Source organism: Pelophylax lessonae (assembly GCF_965119305.1).
Source record: "Pelophylax lessonae genome assembly, chromosome: 1".
Taxonomy (NCBI): Eukaryota; Metazoa; Chordata; class Amphibia; order Anura; family Ranidae; genus Pelophylax; species Pelophylax lessonae.
In genome coordinates this window covers 533,352,555-533,375,560 of record NC_138768.1, presented here as the reverse complement: position 1 = coordinate 533,375,560, position 23,006 = coordinate 533,352,555, and the positions used below count along the sequence as shown (strand labels likewise).

The window sequence follows — 23,006 nt, the reverse complement described above, 5'->3', positions numbered from 1 at the left end:
CCCCTTGGTGATTGTCCAATTGAATGTGCACTGGACAACCCTGAAGACGCTCTGTCCAATGGTCCAGACACAGTCTAATTGCTCAGAGTTCCAAGACATTGATCTGTAGTCTGGACTCTTCCAGCATCCAGATCCCCTGAGCAGAATGCTTGCCGAGGACGCCTCCCCAGGCGGACAGGCTGGCATCCGTGGTGACCACTGTCCAATACAACGGGAGTTAGGATTTGCCCAGCCGAAGCGCCAGAGAACGAAGCCCCTAAATCAGAGACTCCTTCGTTCCCTGATTCAGCCGAATCCGATTGTCCAGAGAATGCGGAGTCTTGTCCCATTTGGTTAGAATCTCCCTTTGCAGGGACCCCATATGGAACTGTGCAAACGGAATCGCCTTGAAGGTAGACATCATCAGGCCCAGCACCCGCATGCAAGTCTGGAGGGATGACCATCTATTGGACAGCAGGAGATGAATTGCAGCCTGCAATTTCTGGAGTTTGTCCAGAGGAAGGAGCACTCTGACTAAGGCAGAGTCCAGACTCAGGCCCAGATAGTCTAACTTTGTGGACGGAACCAGGGCAGACTTCTGAAAATTCAGAATCCAGCCGAACTCCCACAGAGTTCGTATTGTTAACTCTAGGTTTTCCACCAGAGCAGGAAACTACGCTTGCAGGAGATAGTCCAGGTATCCCAGCACCAAGATCCCCCGTTGGCAAAGCAAAGCTAGCACCGGGGCTAACATTTATGTGAAGACCCTAGGAGCAGAGGCGAGACCAAAGGGTAATGCCACAAACTGATAATGCTCCTCTCCTACAGCAAAGTGGAGGAAGCGCTGGTGACTGGCACATATTGGAATGTGAAGGTAAGCATCCTTGATGTCAGTAGAGGCGAGGAAATCCCCCTGGATGCAGGGATGCCACCACCATGCAAATGGACTCCATTCTTAACTTCTGCACTTGCACAAAGCAGTTTAGCGCCTTGAGGTCCAGGATTTGAAGCACTTTGCCTTCCTTCCTGGAAACTGTGAACAGGTTTGAGTAAAAACCCTGAAAAAGTTTCGAAGTCAGAACTGGGACAATCACCCCTTTATGTAACAGGTCTTGTACCGCCTCAAACAGACCCTGTAGGCGGTCCGGGGACAGGCACAAGTTGTCCGGAAACAAGTGAAGACCTTCCCCCCCACCCCCGATACAGATGAGAGCGCACCATCATGCTGCAGGAGCCTTGTCCGTGGGTCTGGGAAAGCCCGCTCTCAGCTTGCCAGACCAGGTTCGTTTGGATCCTGCAGAGGAGGCCCTGAAAGGCTTAGAGTCCTTGTCCGTCAACCCAGAGGGACAAAAAAACTTCTTATGAGCTGAAAAGGAAGGCCCACATCTAGGACGAGGTTACTTGCCCTTAGTAGCCTTCGAAAGAAAGGTACTCTTACCCCATGCGAGACCTTTTATGATGTCATCCAGGGTAGCTCCAAACAGGCGATCTCCTTGAAAGGGAAGATCAGTCAAGGCCTTTTTAGAAGTCTGGTCTGCAGACCAGCATTTAAGCCAAAGGAAACGCCGAAGGACCACTGCCGAAAAGAGCCGAGCCACTAGGGGAGCCGCATCCAAAGAGGCATCACAAACTGTAGCCCCTGGACCAGCTGGTCCGCCAGCTCGCAAAAGGAAGGGGGGGGGGGAACTGTTCTCCCTCCAGGTCACAGTGTAAAATCTTAGCCCACTCGGTCAGAGTTTGCGACACTAGGGCAATGGTGAATGACGGCCTCATTTCCGAACCAGCCAAAGTGTACATAGTGCGGGCCACAGCCTACGCCTTCCAGTCAGCCGGAATCATGGTTGACTTGTTTAATCTGGAAACCGGAGGGTCCACCACCGGTGGCACAGTCCACAGTCCATGAGAAGGGACTCATCATAGGGGCAGTAAAGCGCTTAGAGACCCCACGGAGACATTTTAGTCATCCCCACTCTTTAGCAAAATTCTGTCAATATAGGCGGGGAAAGGAAACACCTTTGCTGCTCTAAAATGGCTTGTGAGTGCCAATGGCAACCTGTGCCTCCGTCGCAGCTGCATCCTGCATCTTCAAGGTCTCACGCACAGATAAAATCAATGCTTCCACCAGCACCTTTTCGTGCGTTGTTGCAGATATGGAGGAAGCATCCTAACTATCAGAGGATTCCAGGCGCGTGGTTGCAGACCCAGCAGGGTGACCCACGTCCACGGCGGACGAATCAGATTCAGGATCTGATGTGACAGATAAGGCAGGGGAAGGCGAGGGGGGCGCTTTTTGCTAGCTCGTCGCCCGAAGGCCACCCCCACCTGGGACACAAAGGACTCCAGGACCGCCGTCAGTGCATCGATAGATGGTTGGGGCCCGGAGGGCCCTGCAGCCTCAGAAAGGGGATCAGGTGGGGAGATGTGCTCCAAAGACTCCGTGAGTCACCTGGGGGACCCCACAAAAAGTGTAAAACACTGCAAGGGACAACCCCCATCGTGCTGGCAGCACCATCTGGTCGACAGGCACAAGCACCAAGCGATCTTTAGCAGAGAGGGAGAGAACCCCACCAGACTCACCACACAGCAGAAATAGGCATCTGCAGCCACCAGGAAAATCTGCACTGCACATGCGGCGATCAGAAAATGAAAGGATCCAGGAGTCAGCACCAGGGGATAAGGAGGGGCTCCCACCACCGAAATCACCGCCCACGGGGCTCCACTGTCATGGCTGCCGCTATTTTCATTGGCAAACCACTGCAAAATGGCCACCAGACTACACAAACATGACCGCCTTGTATAGAAACACTCAGGCTACAACAAATACAACAAAATGGTGGTCCCACACGGTACCACCCAGGCTTTAAGGACAGACCCATGCAGGACCGGAGGCCCCACCATGTACAACCCCCCCCCCCCTGCACAGTCAATGGTCCGGTCGTCTGGGGCATATCTCCCGGTCCCCATCTTCAGCATAGCACCCTGCCCCCACCCCAGGAGGTGGATTAGACCATCCAAGCAGCCCCAACATATGTGGAGGGGGCAGGTAGATGACAAGGGGGGGTGGCTGACGGGAAGGAGGGGAACCTGGGGGTCCGACCGTCCCAAGGAAGGGCCCACGTCCACCCCAAAAGCCTCCAGGGGGAGAGGGGGACAGCTACTCACCATACTAGGAACTAGATGGGCACCACTCCAGACAGAGCCCCTCTCTATCAAAATGGGGGCTGTCGAGCAGGAGGAACGCTGCAACTCGGGCCGAGACCCGGTCATATGCAACCTCGCAAGACGTTTAACTCGCAGGCCAGCCCCCATCCAGTGGGGCTATGTCGCGGCTTATCTAGCGCGGAGCTGAGGTCTGCGCGCGCTCGCTGGCCAGACTGGGGTGATCACTGGATCTAGATTATCCAGCCCCTCGCCCAGTCCGGCAGTTGACTGTAGATCTCACAGGAAAAATCCAGGAGAAAAAATCTAAACAAAAAAAATTGCCAGGACCAAAGATCCCAGCAAGGAACTAGGTCCTTATTCCTGACTAGGCAGAAAAAAAAAAAGAGTGCCTATAGCAGGGAGAGGGAGAATACCCCCTGGGACTGCTCATAGGCGTAGCCAGACCTTTTTTCTACCTAGTGTCCTACCCCTGTAGGGGGGCAGTGTAACGCAGCGGTTATGAAGATCAGGAGTGGTGTCTGTCAATGAATGGAAGAGAAAATGTATTTTATGCAAAACATACAATTTGTGTCTGATTATTTTAATAGACAAAAAGTCTTTCCCCACTCCAAACAAATTACTTTTGTTACATGTTTACCATGGTCTGTTCAACAGGAGCCCATCTAACAACCGCCTTTTGTTAACCACTTTAAGACCGGGGGGATTTGGCTGCTTAATGACCAGGCCCTATTTTGTGATTCGGCACTGCGTTATTTAATGGACAAATTATTGCGCGGTCGTGCGACGCTGTACCCAAACGAAATTGACGTCCTTTTTTTCCCACAAATAGAGCTTTCTTTTGGTGATATTTGATCACCTGTGCAATTTTTATTTTTGCGCTATAAACAAAAAAAGTGCGACAATTTTGAAAAAATAATATTTTTCACATTCTTTTATATGAAATTCTCAAAAAAATAAAAAATTTAAAAAAACAAACTTTTTTAACATTTTAGGCCAATTTGTTTTCTGCTACATATTTTTGTAAAAAAAAAAAAAAAAAAAATCGCAATAAGCGTATTTTGATTGGTTTGCGCAAAAGTCATTGCGTTTTCCAACTATGGGAAAGATTTATGTCATTTTTTTTTTTTTTTTTTTTTACTAGTAATGGCGGCGATCTGCGATTTTTTTGCGGGACTGCGACATTGCGGCGGACAGATTAGACCAGTGTTTCTCAACTCCGGTCCTCAGGGCACACTAACAGGCCAGATTTGCAAGAAAACTGAAATACATCGCAGGTGATATAATTTGCTGCTCAGTGATTTCAGTATTCTACTCTACATCTCCCCAAGGTAATACCTAAAATCTGGCCTGTTAGTGTGCCCTGAGGACCGGAGTTGAGAAACACTGGATTAGACCCATAACTGACATTGACACTTTTGGGGGTACCAGTGACATTACCACAGTAATCAGTGCTAAAAATATGCACTGTTACTGTAAAAATGACACTGGCAGGGAAGGGGTTAACATTACTGGTGATCAAGAGGTTAAGTGTGACCCTAGGGGCGTGATTCTAACTGTAGAGGGGCGTGGCTTGTGAGATCATCACAATATATGTAGCCTATATAGCAGGATCACATAGCCTCTGTGATAATCTAAGGGAGAATGACAGATGGCTGTGTTTACATCAGCCGTCCGTCCTTCTCTCTCAGCTGCGGGTGATCGCGAGTGGCCGGCGGCCATCGGAGCTGCCGGTCACACGCACTGGCTCCCCAGCTGACCAGCGGGAGTGCGCCGCCGGCGCGCTTTCCCCCTAGAGTCTCCTAAGCGAGCGATGTAGTACTACGTCGCTTTGCCCAGGAGCGGCTGCCTGCCGCAGTAAAACTGCGGTGGGCGGTCGCAAAGTGGTTAAATGGCCTTGCTTGAAAATCAGCAATCGATCAGCGCTTGCAGCCACCATGTCTGAATACAATAGCACAGCGGGAGAGATCCCCGCATCACACATTGTAGTGGAGATTTTTTTTCCCCTTCAACCCACTGGTTGAACTGAACAAGCAAAAAAACAAAAAAAAAAAAAAAAAGACAAAAAAAAACATACCTTTTTCTTTCCAGTTTTGGTCAGGGCAGGGGGATCATTCCATCCATTCAGTGGCCCTGTAAGAGAATTCTGTGGTCAGGTTTTAAGGCAAGTAATCAACTGTAGCAGCAACTAATTAAAAAAGATCCAAAAAGATCCTGAGAACAAATTTAAATGTGGGGAACAACAATGTAGGGCATTCGTTTGTTCACTATGTAAGGAAGCAGCTGGTCTTTTTGGGCTCTTGTAAACCATGATAAGAATTCACACCTGTGATTGTACTGAAACAGCTGCAGCAAGAATAAGTTTGTGGACGTTGGGAAGTGCTATAATAAAGTTGCACTGCTCCGATTGGGTCTGCTGCCTAGAAGTTAGCCCAGTCACAGGTAAAGACTGGTATAGGATATACTGTAAAAAGGGCCAGAGATACTATTAGATTGGATACTGGTACTTTCAATACAACGTTCAACATTCCAAAACCTGAAAACAGCAGAAAAGCATTCTACCCATAAAGTAGTGGAAACCGGTGGCCTGAATAACCCTATTTTATATCTCTCAGATGTAAGTGGCTGTATCCCCAGTCCAGTGTTCCCAAGTACTGTACTTGCACTTTGGAGTCTTGCTGCTGTTTTTGCATGGAACCTCAAAGCTTTTGCTGCAAGTTTTAAATTAAAGGATAAGTTCACCTTTAAAAAAAGAATAATAATAATAATAATAAATGCACATTTTTTTGCAGGCACATAAAAATAGGATTTTTGACTTACCATAAAATCCATTTCTCCGATGTTCATTGACAGGCACAGCTCCTGATATTAATTACCATTGGGTTACACTGCCCCCTACAGGAATAGGACACTAGGCAGAAAATAATTCTGGCTATACCCATGGGCAGTCCTAGGGGGTATACTCCCTCTCTCGGCTATAGACACTCCGTTTTCTTACAAGCAGTGTCAGAAGAATTACAACTCCACAGAGGGATGGGTGCTGTGTCTGTCAATGAACATCAGAGAAATGGATTATACCGCAAGTCAAAAATCCCATTTTCTCTTTCGTTCATTGATGGACACAGCTCCTGATATTCATAACCATTGGGACTTCCATAAGCAGTGTTAAACATGAGGGGAGGGAACAACAAAAAATTCCCAAGGCTAAACCAGGCAACAGGAGCTCAACCAGACAACTGGAGCCCACCTGAAAAAAACAATACACCCCCCAAAGAGGATCAAGTCCTCTAAACAGCAGCCTGCAAAACCTTGTGGCCAAAAGAAGCACCCGCAGAAGCCAACACATCCACTTTGTGAAAGTGTGCACTGACAACCAGGTGGCCGCCTTGCAAACCTGCGTCACTGACGACTGATGACGGAAGGCCCAGAAGGCATTAATCGACTTAGAAGAGTGCGCCTTGACAAGGAAAGGAGGAACCATACCCCTGATGGAATAGGCCTAAACCACCATCTGTCTGATCCATCTGGAAATGGTCGCAGAGGAAGCAGACAACCCTTTGAGGTCCATCCGTGAGCATAAATAAAGAATCTGACTTCCTGAAAGACTCCGTAGCTGCCAGGTACACTCTAATTGCCCAGACCACATCCAAGGCATGCAAGGCAATTTCCTTCTGATGTTATGGCCTGGGACACAGGGAAGGCAACACAATGTCTTCATTCAAATGAAAATCAGTGACAACCTTTGGAAAGAACGATGAAAAGGGACGAAGAACCACCTTATCCCTGTGGATCACCAGGCAAGGTGAACGACAAGATAACGCCGCCAGTTCCGACACCCTGGGAGCAGAGGTGATAGCCACTAAAAAGCCCACCTTCTGGGACAGCATAAGCAGGGGAGTCTCCCGAATATTTTAAAAGGGAGGCTTTGAAAGGGAGGCTTCTGTAGAGCTGAAAGCACCAAATTAAGATCCCAAGGAGGCAATGGAGCCCTCATTGGAGGAACCAAATGTCAGACACCCTGAAGAAAGGTACGCACAAGGGAGTGTCTGGCCAAAGGCTGTTGAAAGAAGACTGCCAAAGCCGATACCTGGTCCTTGATGGTACTCAAGGCCAATTTCTGTTCAACCCCCCCTTGAAGGAAGGTTAAGATCCAAGCCACAAAGAAGGAGCAAGGATAAACCCCCAAGAGACTCAATGTAAGTCTTCCAGGGCATCCTTGATATCGATAGAGGCAAGGAAATCCCCTTGATGCTTGGATGCCACCACCGTTCAAACAGACTCCATTCTGAACTTCTGTACCCGCACAGAGCAGTTTAGCGCCTTGAGGTCCATGATTGGACGCACTTTGCCTTCCTTCCTGGGAACTGTGAACAGGTATGATTGAAAAATCTGAAAACATTCCGAAGGTCAGACCCGGGACAATCACCCCTTGAAGGAACAGGTCTTGTACCGCCCCCCAAACAGGCCCTGTAAGCAGTCTGGGGACAGGCACAAGTTGGAAGGAAAAAACCTTGCCGTGGGACAAGAGCAAAACTCGATCTTGTAGCCAGATCGAATGACCTTGTGGACCCACTTGTCTTGCACCCGGGAAGTTCATGGGTCTGGAAACCAGCGAAGACATCCCCCCACCCCCGATACAGGTGAGGGCGCAACTTCATGCAGAAAGAGCCTTGTCCACGGGTCTGGAGAAGTCCGATCTTGGCTTGCCAGCCCAGGTTCGTTTGGATACAGAAGAGGCCCTAAAAGGCTTCGAGACCTTGTCAGTCGACCCTGAAGGATGAAAAAAAACATCTTATGAGCTGGGAAGGAAGGCTCGCGTTTACGACGAGGTTCCTTGCCCTTAGTAGCCTGCGGAAGAAATTTACTCTTCCCCCCTGTGAGACCTTTATTGATGATATCCAGGGTAGCTCCAAACAGGCGATCTCCTTGAAAAGGAAGATCAGTCAAGGCCTTTTTTGAAGTATGATCCGCAGAGCAGCACTTTAGCCAAAAGACATGGCGAAGGACCACTGCCAAAACAGAGAGGCGAGCCATCAGGGGAGCATCACAGAAACTGCAGCCCCTGGACCAGCTGGTCCGCCAGCTCAGGGGGAGCCGTTCTCCCTCCAGGTCACAGCGTAAAAGCTTAGCCCACTCGGTCAGAGTTTGCGACACTTGGGCAATGGTGAATGCCTGCCTCATTGCCGAGCAAGCCAAATGTACATAGTGCGGGCCACAGGCCCCGCCTTCCGGTCAGCCGGATCCTTAAAGGTCGGGGACTCTTGAACCGGAATCATGGTTGCCTTGTTTAATCTGGAAACCGGAGGGTCCACCACCGGTGGCACAGTCCACTTCCTAAGGGACACCTCCTAGGGGTAACGCCTAGTAAAGTGCTTAGGGACTCCATGGAGACGCTTTGGTTGTTCCAACTCTTTAGCGACAATTCTGTCAAAATAGGCAGGGAAAGGAAACACCTTTTGAACTCTGGATGGCTTGTGAGTGCCAAAGGGCATCTGCACCTCTGTCGCAACTTCAGCTGCGTCCATCTTCAGGGTCTCGCGCACAGATACAATCAGTGCATCCACCAATGCCTTTTCGTGCACGGTCGCAGACGTGGAGGAATCCTCCTCACTATCAGAGGATTCCAGGCGCCTGGATGCTGACCCAGCAGGGTGACCCACATCCGCAGCAGCTGAATCTGATTCAGGACCTGATGAGACAGAGGAGGCAGGGGAAGGCGGGGGGGGGCACTTTTCGCTAGCCCGTCGCCCGCAAGCCACCTCCAGCTGGGACACAAGGGATGTCAGGACCGCCGCAAATGTATTGGAGGGTTGGGGCCTGGAGGGGCCAAAAGGCTTACAGAGAGGATCAGGTGGGGAAATGTGCTCCAAAGACTCCATGAGTCACCAAGGGGAACCCACAAAAAGTGTAAAACACTGCTAAGGGACAAAACCCCCCCCCCCCCCACTGCGCTGGCAGCACTACCCGGTCGCCAGGCACAAAGCCCCAAGCGATCCTCAGCAGAGAGGGAGAGGACCCCACCAGACTCCCCACCCACAGAAACAGACACCTGCAGACACCAGGGGAACCTGCACTAAACGTGCAGCGATCAGGAAGTAAAATGATCCAGGAGTCAGCACCAGGGAATGAGGAGGGGCTCCCACCACCGAAATCGCCGCCCACTCGGGCTCCACTGTCATGGCCACCACTATTTACAATGGCAAACCACAACAAAATTGCAGCCGGACTACACAAACATGGCTGCCACACAGGCTACAACAAAATGGCGGCCCTGCGCCGCACCACAAGGCTTACAGGGATCCAAGAGGGAGACCAGGCCTCAAGGACAGATCCAGGCAGGATGGTGGGCCTTGGCAGAGGCCCCAACCAGGTACAACCCCTCCCTCGCACAGTTGATTGTCCGGTCCCCGGCGGCGCACCCACCCTCCCACCTCCCTTTTGCCAGTTAGCGCCTTGCCCGCATCCCAGGACAGTGGCCAGACCGCACAAAGAGCCCCAGAGGGAAGGAGGGGAACCCGAGGGTCAAACCGTCCCAGGAAGGGGCCCACGCCCCCCCAAAACCCTCCAGGGGGAGAGGGGGGGACAGCCTTTCACCATACCAGGAACCAGGCGGGCACCGCTCCAGACAGAACCCCTCTCCATCGAAATGAGGGGGAGCTATAGGGGCCAGGAGGAACGCTGCGACTCAGGCCAAGACCCAGTCAAGTGGGACCTTGCAAGGCGTTTTAACTTGCAGGGCAGCTCCTGTCCAGTGGGGCTAGGTTTTGGCTGACCTAGCGCAGAGCTGAGGTCTGCATGCGCTCACTGGCCAGACTGGGGTGACCACTGGCAGTTGATTGTAGATCTCACAGGAAAAATCCAGGAGGAATATATTTTCTATCTACAAAAATTTGCCAGGACCAAAGATCCCAGCAAGGAACTAGGTCCTTACTCCTGACTAGGCAGAGAAAAACCTGAGTGGCTATAGCAGAGAGAGGGAGTATACCCCCTGGTATTTTTGTTGTTCCCTCCCCTCATGTTAACACTGCTTTGGGAAGTCCCAATGGTTATGAATATCAGGAGCTGTGTCCATCAATGAACGAAAGAGAAAATGGGATTTTTGACTTGCGGTAAAATCCATTTCTCTGATGTTCATTGACAGACACAGCACCCACCCCTCTGTGGAGTTGTAATTCTTCTGACACTGCTTGTAACAAAACGGAGTGTCTATAGCCGAGAGAGGGAGTATACCCCCTAGGACTGCCCATGGGTGTAGCCAAAATTATTTTCTGCCTAGTGTCCTACACTCCTGTAGGGGGCAGTATAACCCAGTGGTTATGAATATCAGGGGCTGTATTAGTCGATGAACGAAAGAGAAAACTGCATTTATTATCTGTTTTTTTTTTGTAGGAGCCTGGAAAGCATTGCCCTGAACTGCAGCATCCTTTCAAAAAGTGACAGCTGGTACGAGGAACTTCTCCCCACTACTGCTGTCACAGGGAGAAAGGGGGTTCGGTGAGCAGCTGCTGCAGTGGGAACATGTTACGTGTTCCACCCATTTTAAATGTTCCGAAAGGTAAACTTATCCTTTAAACTTAAAATTAAGTGGTTTGCAGCTGATCAAAAAAAAAAAAAAAAACTGGCTATACAGGTGCAGAGATACAGCTAATATGTACACAAAACTGAATTTTATGTGCCTGGGTTTAGGTAGACTGATCCTTTGAATAAACCAATTTGTTAAACATAGAACCAGGTGAACCTTCCGTTACACTCTCCATTTTCCAATGTAATGTTAAAACATTAATGACCCTACAGAGAGGTTAACAAAAAAGGGTGGCAGAATTCCAATGTGGATCTAAATGCTAGAATATGCATACAAAGCATTTGAGTTTGAGAACATCTGGTGCATTAAAGTAGTAAGTATGTAAACAGCATTGGGAAGAGTGAAGGTGTGTAAAAATATCATTCTGTACCCAATTGTAACCTATATTGGCTTCAAGTGTGACTTTTTGCAAAGTGCACTCTCAAAATACTTTTCAAGTAACTGGGAAAACTTATTGTTCTCTGTTAATAGGTGAGCACTGAAACACTAAGCAGTGTTTATATTTTGTATAATGCTAGATATATGCACCTATTTATGAAAAAAACATTTTCCTTATTTGTTTATCTCTTTCTACAGGTTAAAAAGGACACCAACCAATCATAATGGTTCCCGATGATATTTTTCACCTATTTGGCGAAACGCGTCAAACCTTATGAAATACTGTGATTGTCCTTGTGTGGTTTCCTTGGTGTACTGTTTCAAGATGTAATGTATCCTATATATCCATTTATTATGTTTTTATCTATTTAAAATAAAGGTTTGAATATTTTACATCCCATGTGTGCTCCCTGACTGCCAGACCTTACCCATTAAAGTCCAATCTTTATAAATCCACTGTAACCCTTCTGGTCCTACATACACCCATACAGTGTGATTTTTTTTATTTTTGTTAACTGGGGAGACTAGTAGACTATAAAAATACCATGGATTAGTCATAAAATTATATTTTAGCTACATTATTACAAATAAAAATTAATAGACTGTTTTTTTAAGACACATACTGTTACTGTATAATAATAGCATTGTATCCAAATTAACATTTTAGCTGATCAAATTATGTGAAGGGAAATTTTTCATTAAAATTACAGTAGTTATCAATTTATAGAAAATTAAAGTCAACAATCATTGTAGATCCCCTAAAGTGGACCTCTATCCAAAAACAAGTAAACAAAAGGTTAGAAATGATCAGGTTTGTACTGTCATTTGTGTATCTTTTGGGGAGATGTCCCTTCGCTGTTTGTCCCAATAACAAAAACAGAAAGAAGAAATTTTTCCAGAATAAATGGAAAATCCTACTTTGGACAGCCATCACTCAGACAGGTGTCTCCACTGGGATATTTCCTCTCAGTTTTTGCAACAGCTCATTTCTTGATGACAACTGCCATTGGGTCAGCAATAAAAATCTGACAGATTAACCCTTTCACACCCCTTTATAAAAAAAGTTTTGGTTTGAGTTCAGCTTCAAGTGGGATCATACCTTTAATTTTAGATGATTGTACATAGGATGGTAAAAGCTATTAGTGTTAATTTTAGAAGGCAATGCAACAAATTTGAGCATTTTAGCAGATATCTACAAAAGTATTGCTAGCTGATTGGCCATTTGCTGCAGCACACTGTTCACCTTGAGGGTAAGTTGCCATATCTTGACCTACATCATATTCTACAGCATATTCTGCAGATGAAATGTAAAAATAATTTTTATAGTGTTAAGTTCTAATACTACTACACATTAAGAAACAACATAATAAACAAAGAATTTGATTTACAATTAAAGCCCAACTGAACCTTCAGTTGAAATCAGGTGAAAACATGGCAAGTGCACTAAAACAACAGGTGTTCAAAGTCTTACGTTTAGTTTTCTTTTTAGAAAGCAGCAACATCCTGAGTAGAAAAGCCTGCCCCATGTCCATATGCTCTCTGTGAGGAAGCAGCAGTCTCTTTGCAGATCTCGCACATACCACCTTTAGAAGAGAAAGCGCTCTCTAATCAGCAGGAAGCATGAGCTTTGCCTTTTGCAGAACTATATGTTTGACTCACAGAGAGCATGGCAGAACTCTGAAGAGATATCACTGCTTCTACACAGAGAGGAAGAGTTCTCATCTGCGCCATGCTGGCAGCGGACAGGCTTTTCTACTCAGGCAGTGGCTGTATTCTAAAGAAAAAGACCAAGACGTTTGCACACTTTCTGTTTTGATGCACCGGGACAACGTAAACTAAAAAGTTCAACTGGGCTTTAAAAAAATGCAACAGCTTTTACATCTACTGCTTTTCTCCTCTTTCAAAGATCATTAAACTGAGTAGGGAATCAGACTTAAGCTGGTCACCGACAGATCAAAATTCATCCAGTTCAGCAGGAATTTTGAATTTTGATCTGTGTATGAGTATGAGCAGGCTGGTTGTACTGACGTTGATCGCTCATTCGACATAAAGCGGAGCTCCACCCAAAAAGGAAAGTTCCACTTTAAGGCCTCCATCCCCTCCCCTCTTTAATGTCCCTTTTTTCCGGGGGGGGGGGGCGCTAGGTTCTCACAGGTACCTGATTTTGACAGGAACCTATCCCACTTCCACTCGGATTGCCTACCAACCGGAAGTTCTCCTCTCCCTCTTCCTCCCTGAAGTCTTCTGGGTCACATCACAGGTCCCAGAAGACTGCAGGACCATTCACAAGCCGCAAGCTGTCACAACTGGGTGCCCAGAAGCCTGTGCGAGAAGCCTGTGGGAAGAAAAGACTAGGGTAAGCACATCACTGGATCCTGGGACAGGCGAGGGTCTGTGTATTAAAAGTCAGCAGCTACAGTTTTTGTAGCTGCTGACTTTTATTAAAACACAAAAAAGGACTGGAGCTCCGCTAAGTACAACCAGCCTGTCGAGTTGTTTTTGTTTGATCACTGCCGGCAGCAATAGCAGTGATCACTCTATTCTGACGGTAGGGAAACGTCCCTCTGTCAGAATACAAATCTCCACTGGGATACCTCCATCAAAAAGCTGAATGTTTTAATGAGGGAATTGAGCAATTTTCTTTCCTGCAACCCGTGGTTGCAGGAAAGACAATTGCTTAGGCTGGCCATACACGGTTGGAATGTCTGCTGGGTCAGCAGGAAGCGCCTGAGATTCGAACCATTGGTGGGACAACCAGGTACAACCAGGCTGCCGGATTTGCATGTGATTATCACAAGCAGCTGCTATAGCCACTAGCGATAATCACTGTCTTCTCCCGGCGGGGAGCAGACAATGGCGCGGCAGTAGGGATTCCCCTGTCAGCGCGGTCTATGTTGATAGGGGAATCAAGCAAATTCCTTTCCTGCAACCCGTGGCTGCAGGGAAGAAATTTGATCCGTGTATGGCCAGCCTTATTGTATGGCCTGCTTTAGGGTCCTGTTTTCAGCATAGCTGGAAAATATCAATCAGTACCTTTCTTTATCTCTACTAGATAGCAGCAAACTCCTATATAAACCTATTGAAAATAAAATACTCATGCCACTTTTTAGACTGGGACCCGGCCCTTTTTTGACCAGTCTCCAAAACAAAGGGTAAACAGTTTACCCATCATATATAGGAGAATGAAAATCCAGTCTAAAAACAGATAGCCTTTGGTAGTGTTAGAGGTGTTTATGACATCAAGAAGTGCTGTTTTTAGGTTTTACCTGATGACAAACATGGTTCTACAAGGAGCAATTGCGGGTTATGCAATATCCTATCTTCACTGACTGGTTTTTAGATCATCAGAAAGAAAATCAACCATGCCTGTGTATCAATGCACCACATTCACTATTTCCAACATCTAGCTGCAAACGTTTTACACTATGTATATAAAACCTATTTGACTTGTACGCATCTTTCATAGCTGTATGAGAATAGTATGTGCACATTAAAACCCACAAAAACAATGCAAAGCACAGAATTCTAGGCAGCAATAAAAACATGCATTTCTGCAGGTCACGTCCTGGTAACATAGCAATAAGAGGAAATCCCATGCTCCCACTAAACCCCATTTCATGCTCAGACCTGTTCTCTGGGATGCAGGCAGTTCACTGGCGGCAGGCAGAGTACCTGTAGGTCCAGGAGGAGGCATTGCATAAGGTGAATTGACAGCTGGAGCCCCAGGTCCGCCATGCTGGAAGGATGCTCCAGAAGAATGAAAAGAGGAAGAAGAAGATGACACTTGAGAGGGCTGAGGCTGCACAGGATAGAGGGGCTGAGGAGAAGAGTGAGAAGATGAGCTGTAAGGAGAGCTATGGTAGGGAGAAGCAGACTGGATCGAAGCAGGTTGCTGGGGCTGATAGACAGCTTGTCCCCCACGATTAAAGGAATATTGCTGTGGCTGAGGATAGGCTACACAGAATAAAGAGGGAAGAAGAAAATTGTATTAGTAAAAAAATAAAAAAAATCTATGTTTATTCAAAATATACAGAAAACAATCATTCGAGTGGTACAAAAGGCAAAATCAAGAAAACGACACATATGATGCAGTCTGTCACCAGCATTAACGCAAACTGTTTTTCTGAGTTCCCTCTGTAACTTAGTTTTTCCTGATGGTATTTTTAATCTTCCTTTAACAGACAAAGCTGTGCAGCAAAAGTGGAACTAGAGGGTTGAGACAAACCATTTAACGTTGACACGGTACTTACTGTACTTTGATCATCTTTTATTAATGTATGTAAAACCTTTATCCCAAAAAGGGAAAACATAGTTTCTATAACTGCCTAAAAAATGTTAGTTGGCATTAGGCTTGATGATTCTGTTGCCCTTTCATAGATAGAGAGCCACCCTAAGACAAAAAGGTGTGCTACTGGCTGGAACACCATGTAATATTATAGGAAAACAGTCTTAAACAAAAAACTAATGGAGTCACCAACCAAATAAAGCCAATTATTTTTTTTAGTTTTGGATAGAGTGGACAGGGACCTAGAACACCTGTCACTTTTTTATGGTGGATCGAAAGAAAATCGTGTAATCTATGGCCAGCCTAAGACTGGATACACAGTTTCAGGTTTTTTTTTTCCCCCCTTTAGACCCGGTTCACACTAGCGCGACTTGCCTGACAAGTTGCGGTGGGTCGCCTGCCATTGATTAGCACAGGACTCGTTCTAATAGAAGCGACACAAGTCGCTCCGACTTAGAAAAAGGGTCCTGTACTACTTTGGTGCGACCTGGAAGCGACCTGCATGGACTTCAATGATATGAAGTCCGTGCATGTCGCGCCGAGGTCGCGGTGCACAGCGTGCACCGCGACTTCACAGGTCGCCCCAGCAAGTCGAGTCGCCCCTGTGTGAACGGGGTCTAAACCAGCGGGTTAAATGAAAAAACAAAACAAAACTGAGAGATCACTGCATAAACACAAACGATGTGTGAAGCAACGATCTCCCCCGCTAAGACACTGTATTCCGACCGCAGGGCTGTCCTCTTCCCCTACTACTGATCGAATGCTGGTTTTCCAGCATGCCCATTCAACAGAAGCCAGTCATTAGACCGGCTTATGTAGAACGGATGTACACACGTACCAAAAGTCGGACGGTTTAGCAGTGTGTGTACTGGGCTTTAAGCTTCCATCAGCTTTCCTCTTTGGCTAAGCCAAGATATACAAATCAAGGCTGGAAATGCACACATTTTAATTACATCAACTGACATTGTTTTTGAGACCAAGGAGAGGAGAGTTTCCAATAAGGAAGTGGCTGCTCTGGGCTTCAACAAAATGGTGGCCTCCAGGTAGAAACAGGAACACTACTGGAAGCAGCTTACAGCATTCACAAAGTTTGATAGCATAATTATTCTTGTTAAAGAACATTATTTGTTATCAAACTCTTATGGGTAAAGTTGCGCTTTAACACTTGATTGTTAAACGGGGCTGTCTAGTCTGCTACTCTAATCAATAAGATGTAAATGTCTCTATACTGAGCTAATGTTTTTGAGTTTCCTTATTTCAATAAAACTCATTCAGAAGTTGTTTGTTACAAGCTAAGCTAATGTCTGCTGTGATAAAAGAAGACACAAAGCACACATACTCTGTGGATAAGGTTGCCGTGGTCCCATGTTGTAAGGATTAGTGCTGGAATCTGGAGGGGGTCCCGCAGGTCCTGGTTGAGAAGGATACATGATTCCTGGCAGATTAAATCCAGGCTGTGGAGCACTTTCTCTCTGTAAACAAAAGGAAGACTATCCATTAAAATACAGAAAATCTCAGTTATAGAAAAAAATGCATATCTCGACCATGATTATTACATCATATTTTATACCATCGTTTAATTTGCTAGGAGCTTTCAATCCATTTTGATTTTCTTTGTATGATGCCCCAATCATGCACTCTTCTTAAGGAGAGCAGACGTGCTGTTAAGTGTTGTAAAAGAAAATATTGCAGCCTAGTATCCAAGCAGGGTCTTGTCATGAAGCCAACCTCAGAGAGCAGGTAAGGAGTAACACCCCTAAGCAGCGAGTATCCAGGTGATTAAGCATTACACAAAGACAAACTGTATATAAACTTTATGGGCATCTCTCTTGCCAAAACATGCTGTATAATGTTCTGTAGAGTGAGTAACTTAAAGATCTGGACACACTGCACTGTGCAAGGGATCAACACACGCACAGTGAAGATCTAAACAGAATAGGTCAACCAAAAAAAAGTGTGCAAAAGGGAAGAAAGCATCAAATCTGTGGAAGACCACAATGTAATACCTGTGTGTCAAAGGAGGAGAAGGCAGCAGGTGGAAAGCTGGTAAGGGCAGTAGGGTTTTTGTTACTCCAGGAAGTGACAGTAGGGGCAATTCTAGCCTGAAGTAAACAAAGAAATAACAAATCACTGGACAAACTAAGAGATGAGAACTAAATTTCTCCTTGGATATGTACAATAGGTTTTCATTTCTATTGTTAAGGGAGAAAGAGATTGACATGTAATCCTGAATCTCGGTCATGGATAGCCTTTAAAATGATCAGGTTCCCAACATACACAAAACAGACTGATGCTAGTAGACATATACAGAGGTTAACTATGTGGGTTTAGACAATGATGGAGACACAGTCAACCAAGAAACAATCCTTACCTGTAGCTTCTGCTAGTAGATATACACTTTAATAAAGTGTTAAGCCTGAAAGCCACTTTAAAGGGAAGCTTTAATGGTCTGTCTATAAGGTTACGTTTATGTAGCAGACCTTGCCATCCATCAGAAAAACTATCTGCTTTTCAGAGGTGTTTGATGGCCGGGTGGTGAGGAGGGGAGGAGTTTTAAAAGAGAAATGCAGGATACCAAAAAAAAATAAAAACGTACATATTCACCTATGTGGATGCAACATTGGTCCGAAGACTGAGAACTGAACGATCACAAAGCTGCTAACTCTGCACACAATGCCACTTATCTCTCAGTTCTCGGTCTTTAGTGAGCAGAGAGGCGGTGACTGTCAGTCACTGGCTCTTTGTTCTTCTCCAAGTTTCACTGGAGCATCAGGCTGGGGCAGGGGGGGACTGACCATTCGGGCACTCGGGCACTGCCCGAGGGCCCGGAGTCAGGGGGGCCCCATGAGAGGCTCAGTCCGCCCCTGGATGTGCCCACAGGTTATCATACAGGATAGAGGAGGTTTATGCTCTGAGGAGGCAGTGAGCTTTGGCATCCGTGCCGGCAGTTGATGCGGCTGTATGAGAGGACCCAGTGCTGGCTGGGATCAGAGAGCGATCATGGAGCAATGAGGATGATAGCAGTGACAGGCGCTTTGGCCACCTCTCCCCCGGGGAATTCAGCAGAGAGGCGGGGCCACAGTATGCATCCCTGCCAGTGGGGACAGCCGATGAGAGAGCTGGAAGCTGCAGAGTGCACATGGAGTGAAGTCATCTCGGACCTGCATGGTGTGCAGCAGCAGGTCAGTGTGTAATCACAGCAGTTTAGTGTTGTGTCTATAATCACCAGCCAGGCTTAGTGTTCCTTCTTGCCCAGTACCCATCTACAGGTGCTATTTCCTAGTGCACACTGATATCTACTGTATACACTGAGTACTGCTCAGTGTACAGATATCAGTGTTATAAATAGGGAATAGCACTTAGTGAGTTATATTCCTTATATGTTACACTGATATCTATATACTGAGTGTTATTCCCTATATAAAGTATAACACTTGGGAAAAAATAGTTTGTTTTATTCCTGCGATACGGATCTGTGAAGCACAAAAATCTAGCTGCTGCCCCCACTGCAACTAACCACCAGAGGTCATCTGGTTATAGGGTATTAAATATGGGTGGGTGTTGGCACTGCTAGTATTAAATATATGTGAAAAGATGACTAAACCTTAGTACAAGTGCAGTGGTGGTTGTATTCATATATGTGTACAAAAGATTAAACATGTGAAAAGTGCTGGTGCAATATATATTTTAAAATAATTCAATAAATTCTCCCCAGTGCTAAAGTCCAAGAATGTAAAGGCAACTAGGTGCAGTGTGCCTAGAAGGTAACTACTGTGCAAAGTCGCATATCAGTGAATATTGCACATAAACAAAAAACATGAAAAACATAGAATCCCTCCGTGTGTGGGGCATTCTCTTCCTTAAAGAGGTTGTAAACCCACTTTAAAGTCTTTTACCTATAGGTAAGCCTATATTAAGGCTTATCTATAGGTGCTACAAATATCTCCTAAACATGCACCATTTAGGAGATATTTACAGTGCATGCAGCCGATAACGTCATCAGCACATGCGCTCTGAAGGAACGGCCACCCATCCCATTCCTTCAGAGCCCTATGCGCTCCCGTACTCATGCGTGGGAGGGATGTAATCGCACCTCCGGCCAGTCAAATGGCCGGAGGACGCGAACAAGGAAGCAGGACAGCCGGACGTGTCGGACGTCCTGTTGTTGAGCGGGCGACACTGCGGGGGCTTCGTTTTAAGGTAAGTACTTCATAATGAGCTAGCATGTGATGAATACTAGCTCATTATACCTTTGCCTTTACAGGTTTTTTTTTTTATTCTCATTTTTTTTTTTTTTTTTGAGGGTTTACTTCCTCTTTTAAAGCGTATGTGATTCTCAAGGTAATAAATAGTCCATACAGTAGTGCTTGGTGACATAAAGTTCATCAAAGTCCCAGAAGAAATCTCCTGTGCTGTGACAGCTCCCTGTGAACTCACTCGTGATCCCCTTGGGGTTACTCTCAACAGATTGCAGGCCCCTTTGCAGGGGCAAACAGTCTTATGTGCATGCTTCTCAGGAATTAGTCCTCTGCCTTCAATAGGAGATGGTGAGCCTCTTTGCAGGTTATACAGACCCGTGTGTTTACCCCACTTAAACGGTTCCACTACCCTCATTTCCTTGCGGTAGTTTTAGCCCCTCATGGATAAATAGAAGAATCCTCCATAGTGCAGTATTCTCAAACAATATTTACTTATTATTATATAATTATATTATTTCATATTTATTAAATAAATCGTGCACTTACAGTTTCAGACTGAAACTGTTTACCCCTGCAAAGGGGCCTGCAATCTGGCGAGAGTAACTCCAAGGGGGTCATGAGTGAGTTCATGGGGAGCTGTCACAGCATAGGAAATTTCTTCTGGGACTTTGATGAACTTTATGTCAATGTATTGAATTATTTTAAAATATATGTTGCACCAGCACTTTTTACATATTTAATCTTTTGTACACATATATGAATACAACCACCACTGCACTTGTACTAAGGTTTAGTCATCTTTTCACATATATTGTGAAAAAATTATGGACTATTTATTGCCTTGAGAATCACATACGCTTGTAAGGAAGAAAATACCCCACACACGGAGGGTTTCTATGTTTTTCATGGTTTTTGTTTTTTTTTGTTTATGTGCAATATTCACTGATATGCAAATTTGCACAGTAGTTACCTTCTAGGCACACTGCACCTAGTCACCTTTACATTCTTGGATTTTAGCACTGGGGAGAATTTATTGAATTATTTTAAAATATATATTGCACCAGCACTTTTCACATTTAATCTTTTGTACACATACAGTGCTTTGCGAAAGTATTCAGCCCCCTTGAACTTTGTGACCTTTTGCCACATTTCAGGCTTCAAACAAAGATATAAAACTGTAATTTTTTGTGAAGAATCAACAAGTGGGACACAATCATGAAGTGGAACGAAATTGATTGGATATTTCAAACTTTTTTAACAAATAAAAACTGAAAAATTGGGCGTGCAAAATTATTCAGCCCCCTTAAGTTAATACTTTGTAGCGCCACCTTTTGCCGCGATTACTGCTGTATGTCACTTGGGGTATGTCTCTATCAGTTTTGCACATCGAGAGACTGAAATTTTTGCCCATTCCTCCTTGCAAAACAGCTCGAGCTCAGTGAGGTTGGATGGAGAGCGTTTGTGAACAGCAGTTTTCAGTTCTTTCCACAGATTCTCGATTGGATTCAGGTCTGGACTTTGACTTGGCCATTCTAACACCTGGATATGTTTATTTGTGCACCATTCCATTGTAGATTTAGCTTTATGTTTTGGATCATTGTCTTGTTGGAAGACAAATCTCCGTCGCAGTCTCAGGTCTTTTGCAGACTCCATCAGGTTTTCTTCCAGAATGGTCCTGTATTTGGCTCCATCCATCTTCCCATCAATTTTAACCATCTTCCCTGTCCCTGCTGAAGAAAAGCAGGCCCAAACCATGATGCTGCCACCACCATGTTTGACAGTGGGGATGGTGTGTTCAGGGTGATGAGCGGTGTTGCTTTTACGCCGAACATAACGTTTTGCATTGTTGCCAAAAAGTTAGATTTTGGTTTCATCTGACCAGAGCACCTTCTTCCACATGTTTGGTGTGTCTCCCAGGTGGCTTGTGGCAAACTTTAAACTACACTTTTTATGGATATCTTTAACCACTTTACGACCGGCGCACGACGATCTACGTCGGCACTCAGCCCCGGCCAGGCAAACTGACGTAGGCCTACGTCAGCACAATTTGCCGGCCCTGTGCGCGCTCCCGCGCGTCCCCGCCGCCGATGATGACTCGATTGGGTTCAGAACCGATCAGTCATCAGGTCCAGGCCAATCATTTTTGGTCTGGACCTGTTGATCGGTCCTGCCCAATCAGATCATCCTCTAAGCCTGTGAAATGTAAACACAGGCTTAGAGGAGATGTGCCCTCCCCCCACAACGGTCTTTTCGGATCCAGCGTGAGAGGAGAGCACATCTTACTGTGAGTACTGCACCAAGCACACCCACACACAGTTAGATAGGCACATTTCACCCCCGATCGCCCCCCCAATTAACCCCTACAGCACCTGACACAACACACACTATATACAGCATATAGCATATACCTATATACCTGTATAAGTGTGATTTGTAGCCCTTGCGACCCCCCCTTTTCCACTCAAATTACCCCCCACCCCCCCCTAATAAAGATTTAACCCACTGATCCCCCCTGAACCCCCCCTGATCACCGCCGTTAACCCCTACACCCTCTGTCACATCAGCACTAATACAAACGCAATATACGGTGTTATTGTATTTTTGTATTAGTGTCATTGTGATCAGAATTAGCGCAGGCGACTAAGTTTCTGTCCCAAGAAGGTTTAGGGTCCCCGCCACCCGCCCAATAAAGATTTAAGCCCCTGACCCCCCCCTGATCACCCCTACACCCCCTGCCATAACACACACCGTATACAGTATATAGCATTTTGCTATATACCCGTATAAGTGTGATTTGTGGTCAGGTCTAGCGCTTGCGACCCCCCTTTTTCCACTTGAATTACCCGCCACCCCCCCCTAATAAAGATTTAAGCCCCTGATCCCACCTGATCCCCCCCTGATCACCGCTAGTTAACCCCTACACCCTCTGTCACATCAGCACTAATACAAACGTAATATACTGTGTTTTTGTATTTTTGTATTAGTGTCATTGTGATCAGAATTAGCGCAGGCGACTAAGTTTGTGTCCCAAGCAGGTTTAGGGTCCCCCCCACCCGCCCAATAAAGATTTAATCCCCTGATCCCCTCCTGATCACCCCTACACCCCCTGCCACAACGCACACTGTATACAGTATATAGCATTTTCTATATACCCGTATAAGTGTGACTTGTGACCAGGTTTAGCGCTTGCCACCGTTCCTTTTATCCTTAGGATACCCGCCAGTCCCTTCCAATAAAGATTTAAACCCCTGATCCCCCCCTGATCACATCCCGTTAACCCCTACACCCTCTGTCACATTAGCACTAATACACACATAATATACTGTTTTTACTGTATTTTGTATTGGTGTCATTGTGACTTGAGGTTGCGCTAGCTAGCTAGTTTCTTTCCCAAAGGAGGTTTAGGGTCCCCGCCACCCCCCCC

General features: G+C 46.1%; 1 protein-coding gene across 9 annotated transcripts in view; it reads right to left on the bottom strand.

Moving 5' to 3' along the window:
• SEC31A (SEC31 homolog A, COPII coat complex component) overlaps nucleotides 1–23,006 on the bottom strand; it is a gene marked incomplete at its 5' end in the record, with an annotated part of 114,559 nt that overhangs the window by 23,272 nt on the left and 68,281 nt on the right. For 2 of the 9 annotated variants that reach the window (XM_082243636.1, XM_082243641.1), the window contains 5 exons: nucleotides 5,216–5,271; nucleotides 12,342–12,392; nucleotides 14,726–15,052; nucleotides 16,723–16,855; nucleotides 17,390–17,485. In XM_082243636.1, the coding sequence (XP_082099762.1) occupies nucleotides 5,216–5,271; nucleotides 12,342–12,392; nucleotides 14,726–15,052; nucleotides 16,723–16,855; nucleotides 17,390–17,485 (663 nt within the window). The remainder of the gene's footprint in view (nucleotides 1–5,215; nucleotides 5,272–12,341; nucleotides 12,393–14,725; nucleotides 15,053–16,722; nucleotides 16,856–17,389; nucleotides 17,486–23,006) is intronic. The other 7 variants (XM_082243637.1, XM_082243638.1, XM_082243640.1 and 4 more) reach the window with 7 other exon arrangements.